This window comes from Callionymus lyra, chromosome 17, assembly GCF_982586985.1.
Source record: "Callionymus lyra chromosome 17, fCalLyr1.hap1.1, whole genome shotgun sequence".
Taxonomy (NCBI): Eukaryota; Metazoa; Chordata; class Actinopteri; order Syngnathiformes; family Callionymidae; genus Callionymus; species Callionymus lyra.
This window is the reverse complement of record NC_141834.1, coordinates 15,823,281-15,835,908: the sequence shown is the minus strand read 5'-3', so window position 1 is coordinate 15,835,908 and position 12,628 is coordinate 15,823,281. Positions and strand designations below refer to the sequence as shown.

The window sequence follows — 12,628 nt, the reverse complement described above, 5'->3', positions numbered from 1 at the left end:
AAAGTAAAGGAAAGAAGTCAATCTCTGAATTAAAAAGTGATTAAACACCAGTCATGTTTGTCATATTTGCTATATTTTACACTTAAGATACCATTAACTGTTGCAGTACATTATGGGAAGGGAGTAAATGTATTGGGTGAATGAAAAATATGCAGCTGCCAACACAAATGTACTCTGTAATCAAGGTTATTTGGAGGATATGTACTTCATTTACAACGTATTCTTCACTGCATTTTAAGGAAAAATAATGTAGTTTTTATGAAGTATTGGAATGATTTCAAGTGAAGTCAAAACAAATTTATTTTCTGTATTGTTTGAATTTCCCCCCAATTTGTTTTTCTTCAAAACAAGTACTCGTATGGTGACCTTTTAAGTTTATATTTTATTGGGTATTGTTTTGATTGTTTAAGTGCTTTGTGAACGACCGTCACATCAGCCCACATTAAAAAAACCTTGCGCGTCTATTGCTAAACTTACGGTAAAGACGCAGAAAGCAACTGATACGTGAGAACGCTTGAAAATTGCAATAAAGTAACAGTAATAATGTTTTATGTTGTTTTTATTCAACCTGATGCAATCCTGTTCTACTGTCTGGGGAGTAAATGATTATTACATTTATTTATATTTATAATGGTATGTATTTATTTATTTTAACCAACAACAATTGTGTTAATACGGATATAGCGGAAAATGTATCTAAACTCTGTTTTTTGACGTAGATTTGAAAGTCATATCATTATATAATATGTGAAAAAAAACTACACATTTATTTTAAATATCATAGAATTATACTCTTAAAAGATTAGTGAAAAATTCCACTGGATTATGATTCATGATGACCTTGACTACTATCCTGGTAAATCTGGAGAGATTTTACTGTAGAAATTTGAAAGAAATGATCATTAAATACAGTCATTAATGACGACATTTTAAAAATTAAATAAAAAAAAAATCCTTAAAATCTTAGTAAGAAATTCCACTGGATTATTCACTAACTTTTAAGTGTTTCATTCTATGATATTTAAAATAAATGTGTAGTTATTGACAGATTATAATGATATACATTTTGAATTTACCCCATTAAAGTTTAAGATACATTTCCGCTATAGCGCTATTAACACAATTTAAATGAGTTAATTCGTATTGTTGGTTAAAATGAATAAATGGAAACATAATAAATATAAATACATGATAAAAAATCATTTAGTCTAAAGAAAATAGAAAAGGATTGCATCAGGTTGAATAAATACAACATAAAACATATACTTACTAGTCGAAGATGACGTTAACTTTCAAACTTAAAACGTCAAAGCTTTTAATATAAACTTCACAGGCAAGTGTGAGACCTTTAATCCCACTTAATTTAACCTGTTCATCATAAACGACGCTTTTTAAGCGGGTCACGTGACGAGCGGCTGTGACGTCACCTAGTTGCGAGCGCATAAAGAGTGTCCATCAGAGGTGCGTCGAAAATAAGAGAATAAAGCGGAACCGTTCACCGAATATTCAACCCCATTCAACTCGTTCAGACACGTAAAATAAACTCTTTAATCCTCAGTATTTCAACGAGAAATCACTCATCTAGTTATTTGATTTTTTTTATATATATACATAAATAAACAACTAAATATAACATTTGTATTTTTCTCTCCATTTAAAGAAAGAATAATGTCGTTTTCATGACATTTTAATGAGTATTTGAATGCTTTCAAGTGAAGTAAATATAAATGTATTTTCTATATTGTTTGAATATTTAAATTATAAAAGTAGACTTTTCTAAAATATAGATATGAAATCGATTTAATGACATTTTAACAAATCTGTGAATGTTCTTTCCAACAACATGTAAGTAATGAAATACAAACTAGCTCATAGTTAAAACTAGTTCCTCATAAGGCAACAAAAATAAGTAAATAGACTAAACTCGGACTAAGCAGAAGTTATTTATTTAGAATTAGATTTTCCTTTATTTCACAAGAGCATTTTTTTAATCATTGTGTAAAAAAAAACAAAAAAACACTCTAAAGGTTTGTAAATATTTAACATGACTATATTTGTGTGGTATTGGTTTGAGATTTTCTTTTATTTTTTCAGGATCATGACGATGAAAACTTCAACATCTCCTGGCAGGTGGTTGGTTCTTCTTATCTAATGTTCTTGTCTGATCCTATCTATCTGTTCTAAAGGACAATAAAGTTTGTCTCTTCGAGCTGCGATTTTGGAATCATCACTTTCACTTTATTTGTTTTATTGTGATTTTATTGTTGGAAATGAGGCTGTGAAAGGACAAAGTAGAGTTTTTTAGTATTATTTGAAATGAGTAAAGCAGATGCAGTGTCATGTAAGACTTTCCACTGGATTATGATTCATGATGACCTTGACTGCTATTCTGGTAAATCTGTAGAGATTTTACTGTAGAAATTCGAAATAAATGATCATTAAATACGGTCATTAATGACGACATTTAAAAAATTAAATTAAAAAAAAAAATCCTTAAAAGTTTAGTGATAAATGACACTGGATTATGATTCATGATGACCTTGACTATTATCCCGAAAAATTTGGAGAGATTTTACTGTAGAAATTTGAAATAAATGATCCTTAAATATAGTCATTATATGTTTATGACAGCATTTAAAAAATTTAATTAAAAAAAATCCTTAAAAGCTTAGTGATAAATGACACTGGATTATGATTCATGATGACCTTCACTACTATTCTGGTAAATCTGGAGAGATTTTACTGTAAATAAATAAATAAATAAATAATAAATAAATGATCATTAAATACATAAATAATGATTCAAGAGTATTTTCACTACTTTCCTGGTGAATCATAATCCAGTGGAATTTCTCACTAAACTTTTATGGATTTTTTCAATTTATTTTTTAAACATATAATGACTATATTTAATGATCATTTATTTCAAATTTCTACAGTAAAATCTCTCCAAATGTACCAGGATAGTAGTCAAGGTCATGAAGCAAAATCCAGTGAAATTCTTCACTAAGATTTTAAGGTTGTTTTTTTTTTTTTTAAATTTAATTTTTAATCATCATTCATTTTAAATTTCAACAGTAAAATCTCTCCAAATCTTTCGGGATAATAGTCAAGGTCATCACGAATCATAATCCATTTGTCACTAACTTTTAAGAGCTTCATTCTATGATATTTAAAATAAATGTGTAGTTATTGACAGATTATAATGATATACATTCTGAATTTACCCCATAAAAGTTTAAGATACATTTCCGCTATAGCGCTATTAACACAATTTAAATGAGTTAATTCGTATTGTTGGTTAAAATGAATAAATGGAAACATAATAAATATAAATACATGATAAAAAATCATTTAGTCTAAAGAAAATAGAAAAGGATTGCATCAGGTTGAATAAATACAACATAAAACATATACTTACTAGTCGAAGATGACGTTAACTTTCAAACTTAAAACGTCAAAGCTTTTAATATAAACTTCACAGGCAAGTGTGAGACCTTTAATCCCACTTAATTTAACCTGTTCATCATAAACGACGCTTTTTAAGCGGGTCACGTGACGAGCGGCTGTGACGTCACCTAGTTGCGAGCGCATAAAGAGTGTCCATCAGAGGTGCGTCGAAAATAAGAGAATAAAGCGGAACCGTTCACCGAATATTCAACCCCATTCAACTCGTTCAGACACGTAAAATAAACTCTTTAATCCTCAGTATTTCAACGAGAAATCACTCATCTAGTTATTTGATTTTTTTTTATATATATACATAAATAAACAACTAAATATAACATTTGTATTTTTCTCTCCATTTAAAGAAAGAATAATGTCGTTTTCATGACATTTTAATGAGTATTTGAATGCTTTCAAGTGAAGTAAATATAAATGTATTTTCTATATTGTTTGAATATTTAAATTATAAAAGTAGACTTTTCTAAAATATAGATATGAAATCGATTTAATGACATTTTAACAAATCTGTGAATGCTCTTTCCAACAACATGTAAGTAATGAAATACAAACTAGCTCATAGTTAAAACGAGTTCCTCATAAGGCAACAAAAATAAGTAAATAGACTAAACTCGGACTAAGCAGAAGTTATTTATTTAGAATTAGATTTTCCTTTTTTTCACAAGAGCATTTTTTTAATCATTGTGTAAAAAAAAACAAAAAAACACTCTAAAGGTTTGTAAATATTTAACATGACTATATTTGTGTGGTATTGGTTTGAGATTTTCTTTTCTTTTTTCAGGATCATGACGATGAAAACTTCAACATCTCCTGGCAGGTGGTTGGTTCTTCTTATCTAATGTTCTTGTCTGATCCTATCTATCTGTTCTAAAGGACAATAAAGTTTGTCTCTTCGAGCTGCGATTTTGGAATCATCACTTTCACTTTAGTTGTTTTATTGTGATTTTATTGTTGGAAATGAGGCTGTGAAAGGACAAAGTAGAGTTTTTTAGTATTATTTGAAATGAGTAAAGCAGATGCAGTGTCATGTAAGACTTTCCACTGGATTATGATTCATGATGACCTTGACTGCTATTCTGGTAAATCTGTAGAGATTTTACTGTAGAAATTCGAAATTAATGATCATTAAATACGGTCATTAATGACGACATTAAAAAAATTAAATTAAAAAAAAAATCCTTAAAAGTGTAGTGATAAATGACACTGGATTATGATTCATGATGACCTTGACTATTATCCCGAAAAAATTTGAGAGATTTTACTGTAGAAATTTGAAATAAATGATCCTTAAATATAGTCATTATATGTTTATGACAGCATTTAAAAAATGTAATTAAAAAAAATCCTTAAAAGTTTAGTGATAAATGACACTGGATTATGATTCATGATGACCTTCACTACTATTCTGGTAAATCTGGAGAGATTTTACTGTAGAAATTTGAAATAAATGATCATTAAATACATAAATAATGATTCAATATTTTCACTACTTTCCTGGTGAATCATAATCCAGGAATTTCTCACTAAACTTTTATGGATTTTTTCAATTTATTTTTTAAAATGTCGTCATTAACATATAATGACTGTATTTAATGATCATTTATTTCAAATTTCTACAGTAAAATCTCTCCAAATGTACCAGGATAGTAGTCAAGGTCATGAAGCAAAATCCAGTGAAATTCTTCACTAAGATTTTAAGGTTGTTGTTTTTTTTTTAATTTAATTTTTAATCATCATTAATTTTAAATTTCAACAGTAAAATCTCTCCAAATCTTTCGGGATAATAGTCAAGGTCATCACGAATCATAATCCATTTGTCACTAACTTTTAAGAGCTTCATTCTATGATATTTAAAATAAATGTGTAGTTATTGACAGATTATAATGATATACATTTTGAATTTACCCCATTAAAGTTTAAGATACATTTCCGCTATAGCGCTATTAACACAATTTAAATGAGTTAATTCGTATTGTTGGTTAAAATGAATAAATGGAAACATAATAAATATAAATACATGATAAAAAATCATTTAGTCTAAAGAAAATAGAAAAGGATTGCATCAGGTTGAATAAATACAACATAAAACATATACTTACTAGTCGAAGATGACGTTAACTTTCAAACTTAAAACGTCAAAGCTTTTAATATAAACTTCACAGGCAAGTGTGAGACCTTTAATCCCACTTAATTTAACCTGTTCATCATAAACGACGCGTTTTAAGCGGGTCACGTGACGAGCGGCTGTGACGTCACCTAGTTGCGAGCGCATAAAGAGTGTCCATCAGAGGTGCGTCGAAAATAAGAGAATAAAGCGGAACCGTTCACCGAATATTCAACCCCATTCAACTCGTTCAGACAGGTAAAATAAACTCTTTAATCCTCAGTATTTCAACGAGAAATCACTCATCTAGTTATTTGATTTTTTTTATATATACATAAATAAACAACTAAATATAAAATATGTATTTTTCTCTCCATTTAAAGAAAGAATAATGTCGTTTTCATGACATTTTAATGAGTATTTGAATGCTTTCAAGTGAAGTAAATATAAATTTATTTTCTATATTGTTTGAATATTTAAATTATAAAAGTAGACTTTTCTAAAATATAGATATGAAATCGATTTAATGACATTTTAACAAATCTGTGAATGCTCTTTCCAACAACATGTAAGTAATGAAATACAAACTAGCTCATAGTTAAAACTAGTTCCTCATAAGGCAACAAAAATAAGTAAATAGACTAAACTCGGACTAAGCAGAAGTTATTTATTTAGAATTAGATTTTCCTTTTTTTCACAAGAGCATTTTTTTAATCATTGTGTAAAAAAAAACAAAAAAACACTCTAAAGGTTTGTAAATATTTAACATGACTATATTTGTGTGGTATTGGTTTGAGATTTTCTTTTCTTTTTTCAGGATCATGACGATGAAAACTTCAACATCTCCTGGCAGGTGGTTGGTTCTTCTTATCTAATGTTCTTGTCTGATCCTATCTATCTGTTCTAAAGGACAATATAAATTTGTCTCTTCGAGCTGCGATTTTGGAATCATCAGTTTCACTTTAGTTGTTTTATTATGATTTTATTGTTGGAAATGAGGCTGTGAAAGGGCAAAGTAGAGTTTTTTTTAGTATAATTTGAAAAGAGTAAAGCAGATGCAGTGTCATGTAAGACTTACATTGACCTCCTGCCAAAAGAAAATAATTGACAGATCGTTTCTGTAGTTTTCTTAATGAGTAAAAGATTCCCGTTTTTTATTACAGTTATGACATCTGTTTCCAGCTCTTCTTGTTTCGGTATGAGTAGAACTATTAAAACGTGTTTTAAGCGAATTGGTTTCCGAAATGTTAAAACGGAAAATGCAAAGAATTAAAAGCAGAAGTCCAAGTTGACTTTTGAGTTTTCTTTTTGGAGAGTCAATAATTACAGCCAAGAATTCCTGACAGGAGTCAATAAGTAAGAAAGCCAATGTCAAGCTGGAAACCCAGACTCATCCTGTGCACATTCAACAGGTTTTAGTATTTATTACATTTTTTTTTAAAGTTTCTTGAAATAAGTACGTGCAAGATTATGAAACATTTGTATGTTTCAATGTAAGTAATTAAAGTAATGGTTATTTGTAAAGCGCATTTTGAGACCAAGGTCACAAAATGCTTAAACAATCAAAAACAATATATAAAACAATGGGAGGTCTGACCATGAATTGCTTTTTAAAGCAGCAATATGTAAGATTGAAACTATTGTTTTTTTTGCTTCCTCACAGTGTCAAGACAGTGGAACCTCTTCTGCCCCAAAAAGAGATACAGCAGAAAAATATTAATGATTATAATAAGTGTACAAAATAATATAAATTCAAAATGTTACATAGCATAACTGAAGCTAATGTTATTGTAGCAGGTGAAGCTACAGCTTCTCCGCTACCTAGACTGAAGAAACATCCAACAGGGAATAGATTTTAGTGGGTTTTTTAAAGCTTCACGTTTAAATAGAGCAGCTTGACTATCTATTCATGCAAAAACAAAGGTGTCTTGACCACTAAGCTTGCGAGAAAAGCTAAGAAATAAAGCTCAGGCTAGCTTGTCTTTCACATGCTAACCCACTTAACACGCCTGGACGAACCACAGATTCAAGCTCCTCCATGTAGTTTTTTTTTTTTTCTTATCTTTCCTTCCTTGGATTCAATCCAGTTCTAAATGCTACTTTCAAAAATGACAACATGAGTGGAACCACAGAAGAAGAAGGAAATGACCAGAAGGTGATATTGATGTACCATAGTTACTATGAGGCCTGAACTGTTGATTATACCTTCAGTTAAAACAACAACAAGCTCCTCTAACCCTCACTCTAAACGAGCACCTACTGGTAAATGTAAAAACCCATGAATAAAGGAACAATAGTTCTCTGTCGAACCGAGTCGTGAACCTTCACGGGGTCAACAGTTGAACACAACAAAGCGGAAACAACAAAGAAAATGCTCTGATAATAGGACGACGAATCTAAACTTAGGGAAATGATGTCACAACACGATTAAGAGCTCGTAATCCAAGCGTTTGTGTCTTCTTGTTAAGACTATTGTAGCAGTTTATTTTGGTGCCTGAACCACCTTCACTTAATAAAAAGCTCTGCAGCGAGAATTCTGACCCGCTCTAGTAGAAGAACTCACATTTCTCCGGTCCTTAAAACTCTTCACTGGCTGCCAGTTTCTTTCAGGATCAACTTTAGAAATTCTGGTTCTTACTTTCAGATCTATTCATGGTCAGGCTCCTCCTTACATCACTGATCTCATCCAGCCTTACACCCCAGCTCGGGCTCTGAGGTCTGTGGATCAGAATCTACTGATGGTTCCTGAACACGCTTCTGGACCAGAGGAGAGAAATCCTTCCGGACTGTTGCTCCTAAGCTTTTTTGCGCTTTACTTACTTACAAAACTGGAACTTAAGTGTAAAAAAAAATCATGTTTGTCTTGAAACCGGAATATCTAATATCTACTAGAATAGTAACTTATTATTTATCTTTTCATGGAGCAGTGTTTGCCCTCAAAACCCTCACCTGGAAACCCTGGAAGAAGACATTCTCTACCACCTCAGCCTCGGGTCCAAAACTCACAACCTGCCGGAGATGTTTGGTGACGTCAAAGTAAAAAGATTTCACCCATTTTTATATACTATAGAATACATTTAAATAAAAGTGTTTTTTCTTCATCAGTTCGTGTGTGTCGGGGGAAGTGCTCTGAGAATGGAGTCGTTCAACAAGTACGTGGCCGGCGAGCTCGGCGTCGCGGATCCCGACTCGGACCACCCCAACATCTGCGCCGGGACCGACCGTTACGTCATGTACAAGGCCGGCCCGGTGCTCTCCGCCAGCGTGAGTTCCGATCGGCTTTCTGCTTTGTCAGTCGTGGCCAGTGTGTGAACCGTCGTGACTGTTGCAGCACGGCATGGGAGTCCCGTCCATATCCATCCTGCTGCACGAGCTCATCAAGCTCCTCCATTACGCCGGCTGCACCGACGTCACCATCGTACGCCTCGGCACGTCCGGAGGTTTAGGTAAACTCTTGTCATTCTTCTGTGACTCTTTTTCTCACTGTTCTTTGTAAGTCAAGTGACAGTTTATTTGAAATATCCTGCGGTACGATATATTGTGATACTGTAGTAACAAGTATATATTTGTAGTATTGACGAGTACTTGACTGGTGTCGCAGAATTTACAGACCACATGACTCTTGACAAAGTCGTAACTACTTTTATTTGTTTTGAAACCAAAATATGTCCAAACATCAGCTTTAAAAGCTGCGACTGTATCCTCTCGTCCTCAGTCATCTTGGGGATCTTTGTAGTTTTGTCGAGTACTTGACTCTGGCGTTGCAGATTTTACTCATGATGAAGTCGTAACTACTTTTATTTGTTTTCAAACCAAAATATGTCCAAATATCAGCTTTAAAAGCTGCGACTGTATCCTCTCGTCCTCAGTCATCTTGGGGATCTTTGTAGTATTGTCGAGTACTTGACTCTGGTGTTGCAGATTTTACTCATGATGAAGTCGTAACTGCTTTTATTTGTTTTCAAACCAAAATATGTCCAAACATCAGCTTAAAAAGCTGCGACTGTATCCTCTCGTCCTCAGTCATCTTGGGGATCTTTGTAGTATTGTCGAGTACTTGACTCTGGTGTTGCAGATTTTACTCATGATGAAGTCGTAACTACTTTTATTTGTTTTGAAACCAAAATATGTCCAAACATCAGCTTTAAAAGCTGCGACTGTATCCTCTCGTCCTCAGTCATCTTGGGGATCTTTGTAGTATTGTCGAGTACTTGACTCTGGTGTTGCAGATTTTACTCATGATGAAGTCGTAACTGCTTTTATTTGTTTTCAAACCAAAATATGTCCAAACATCAGCTTAAAAAGCTGCGACTGTATCCTCTCGTCCTCAGTCATCTTGGGGATCTTTGTAGTATTGTCGAGTACTTGACTCTGGTGTTGCAGATTTTACTCATGATGAAGTCGTAACTACTTTTATTTGTTTTGAAACCAAAATATGTCCAAACATCAGCTTTAAAAGCTGCGACTGTATCCTCTCGTCCTCAGTCATCTTGGGGATCTTTGTAGTATTGTCGAGTACTTGACTCTGGTGTTGCAGATTTTACTCATGATGAAGTCGTAACTGCTTTTATTTGTTTTCAAACCAAAATATGTCCAAATATCAGCTTTAAAAGCTGCGACTGTATCCTCTTGTCCTCAGTCATCTTGGGGATCTTTGTAGTATTGTCGAGTACTTGACTCTGGTGTTGCAGATTTTACTCATGATGAAGTCGTAACTGCTTTTATTTGTTTTCAAACCAAAATATGTCCAAACATCAGCTTTAAAAGCTGCGACTGTATCCTCTCGTCCTCAGTCATCTCGTGGGATTTCATTGTTCCTTTATCTGCAGAGGACATTATGACTGCTGCCATCTATTATTAATTGCAAAACAATTAACTCATCTTAATTGTAAATTAAAATAAATATACTTTCATTTTTCACTCACATTATTGAAGTATAAACCGTAAAAGTACCATGGCAACACATCAAATATTATTTGCAAGGCAAATATTTTGAAGAAAAAAAAAAGTATATATTTCGGAAATAAAGTCGATACAGTGTTGTTGAATATCGATATAGTATAGTGGAAAAGAATGTCACAATATTTTGACATATCAATATTTTCAAACCCCCCCACGTATTTTTTTTACTAACTATTGGTACATATTATTTTACTGAATAATTGAATGCAATACTATGTATATCATTCATTTCATTTACTAGCAACAGTTTTTTTTGGTACTTTTTCTGAGTATTTATTTTTCACCTTTATTTTGAATTAAATTGAAGAAATAATTTAGAAAAACATCCCTTGTGTCTAATTTAAAATAAATAAAATCGTAGCTTCTATAACATTATATTATAAAATATCATTGCACATTGACATTTTTACTTTTTATTTTAAAGGTTTTGTATCTTCTTTCTTTTGGCCCCTTTCAGCAGTCCCACTATATAATGTGGCCCCTGAATTAAGCCAGTAGTATTTGTGTTTTATTTATTTGTTTAACGTTTTAATTCAACGTTTGATACCATTTTTCACCACCAGGGCTGGAGCCTGGAACCGTTGTCGTGACCAAGCACGCCGTGGACCCCACCTTCGAGCCCCAGTACCGGCAGGTGGTCCTGGGAAAGACGGTGTCCCACGACTCCTCCCTGGACCTGGACCTGGCCGAGGAGCTCCTGCGGTGCAGCGGCGAGCTGGACCGGTTCCCCACGGTGCTGGGCAACACCATGTGCACCGACGACTTCTATGAAGGTGCGGTAAAAAAAAAACTGTGATCCGTGTGGTCCGCCGATGTTGAACGAAGGTCACCCCTCAAGGTCAAGGGCGTCTGGACGGCGCCTTCTGCTCGTTCACCGACAAGGACAAGCAGGAGTACCTGCAGAGGGCCAGGGAGTCGGGCGTCTGCAACATCGAGATGGAGGCCACGGTGTTCGCCGCCATGTGTCGCCGCAGTGGCCTCAGAGGTGAGTTTGAACGTGTCCTCGGGGGGGAAGGTCTGGTCTCACCCCGATCCTCTCTCTCGCTTTTCCAAGCCGCCGTGCTCTGCGTCACCCTGCTGGACCGCCTGAAGGGCGACCAGGTCAGCAGCTCTCATGAAGTCCTGGAGGGATTCCAGCAGCGTCCTCAGCAGCTCGTGTGTCACTACATCAAGAAGCAGCTCCGCCTTAGATGTTGAAGAATCAAAATCTCTATTTTTTTTAATCCAGAAAAAAAAATACTTTTACCGTCGGCTCGTGCCCCGTGTAGCTGGGATGAATTACAGTTATCTATTATCAGAATAATGAACATGAATTAATAAATTCAAAATGTCAAAAAACGTATTGTTTCTTTATGTAGCCATTAGTATTGAAGTCGTCATTAGCTAGAATAGAAAAAAAACAACATGGATTGTGTAATTTCCCAAACACACATTTCAAACACACAAACATTCTTACATTTTGAAAAGGAACTGCTTGTCAAGTCCCTTTTCCAGGGGCTTTTATTTTGTAAGTAAGTAAGTAAGTAATTTTTATTTGTATAGCGCTTTTCCAGACCAGGGTCACAAAGCGCTTAAACAATCAAAACAATATTCAATAAAGTATATACTTTAAAGGTCAAGATAAAACTGATAACACAACAGGAGTTCCAGAAAATCAAGGAAAATCCTGAACAAATAGAAACGTCTTAAGATGTTTCTTAAAGGAGTCAGTAGATCCATCAAGCGCAAAGAGAGAGGAAGATCGTTCCAAAGCTTAGGAGAAACAGCCTGAAAAGATTTCTCTCCTCTGGTCCTGAACCGTGTGCGAGGAACCATCAGTAGATTCTGATCCACAGACCTCAGAGCCCAAGCTGGGGTGTAAGTCTGGATCAGACCAGTGATGTAAGGAGGAGCCTGACCATGAATAGATCTGAAAGTAAGAACCAGAATTTTAAAGTTGAAACTGGAAGCCAGTGAAGAGTTTTAAGGATCGGAGAAATGTGAGTTCTTCTACCAGAACTATGTGTATTATGGTTTCCTGCTCCTGCCTGCTCTCTCTTGCTGTGTCCCAAATCGCATACTTGCGTACTCAAAGTCAGTATTTTTAGTGCGTAAGTG

The 12,628-nt window shown here is 34.0% G+C and overlaps 1 protein-coding gene across 1 annotated transcript; it reads left to right on the top strand.

The window, feature by feature from the left end:
• Nucleotides 1–5,769: 5,769 nt before the first annotated feature.
• On the top strand, nt 5,770–11,940 carry upp1 (uridine phosphorylase 1). Its single transcript, XM_087778812.1, has 8 exons — nt 5,770–5,827; nt 6,387–6,422; nt 8,497–8,605; nt 8,675–8,833; nt 8,901–9,015; nt 11,095–11,304; nt 11,370–11,516; nt 11,586–11,940. The coding sequence occupies exons 2-8, from the start codon at nt 6,391–6,393 to the stop codon at nt 11,726–11,728; spliced, it is 915 nt and encodes a 304-aa protein (XP_087634938.1). The 5' UTR covers nt 5,770–5,827; nt 6,387–6,390; the 3' UTR covers nt 11,729–11,940.
• The last annotated feature ends 688 nt before the right edge of the window (nt 11,941–12,628 follow it).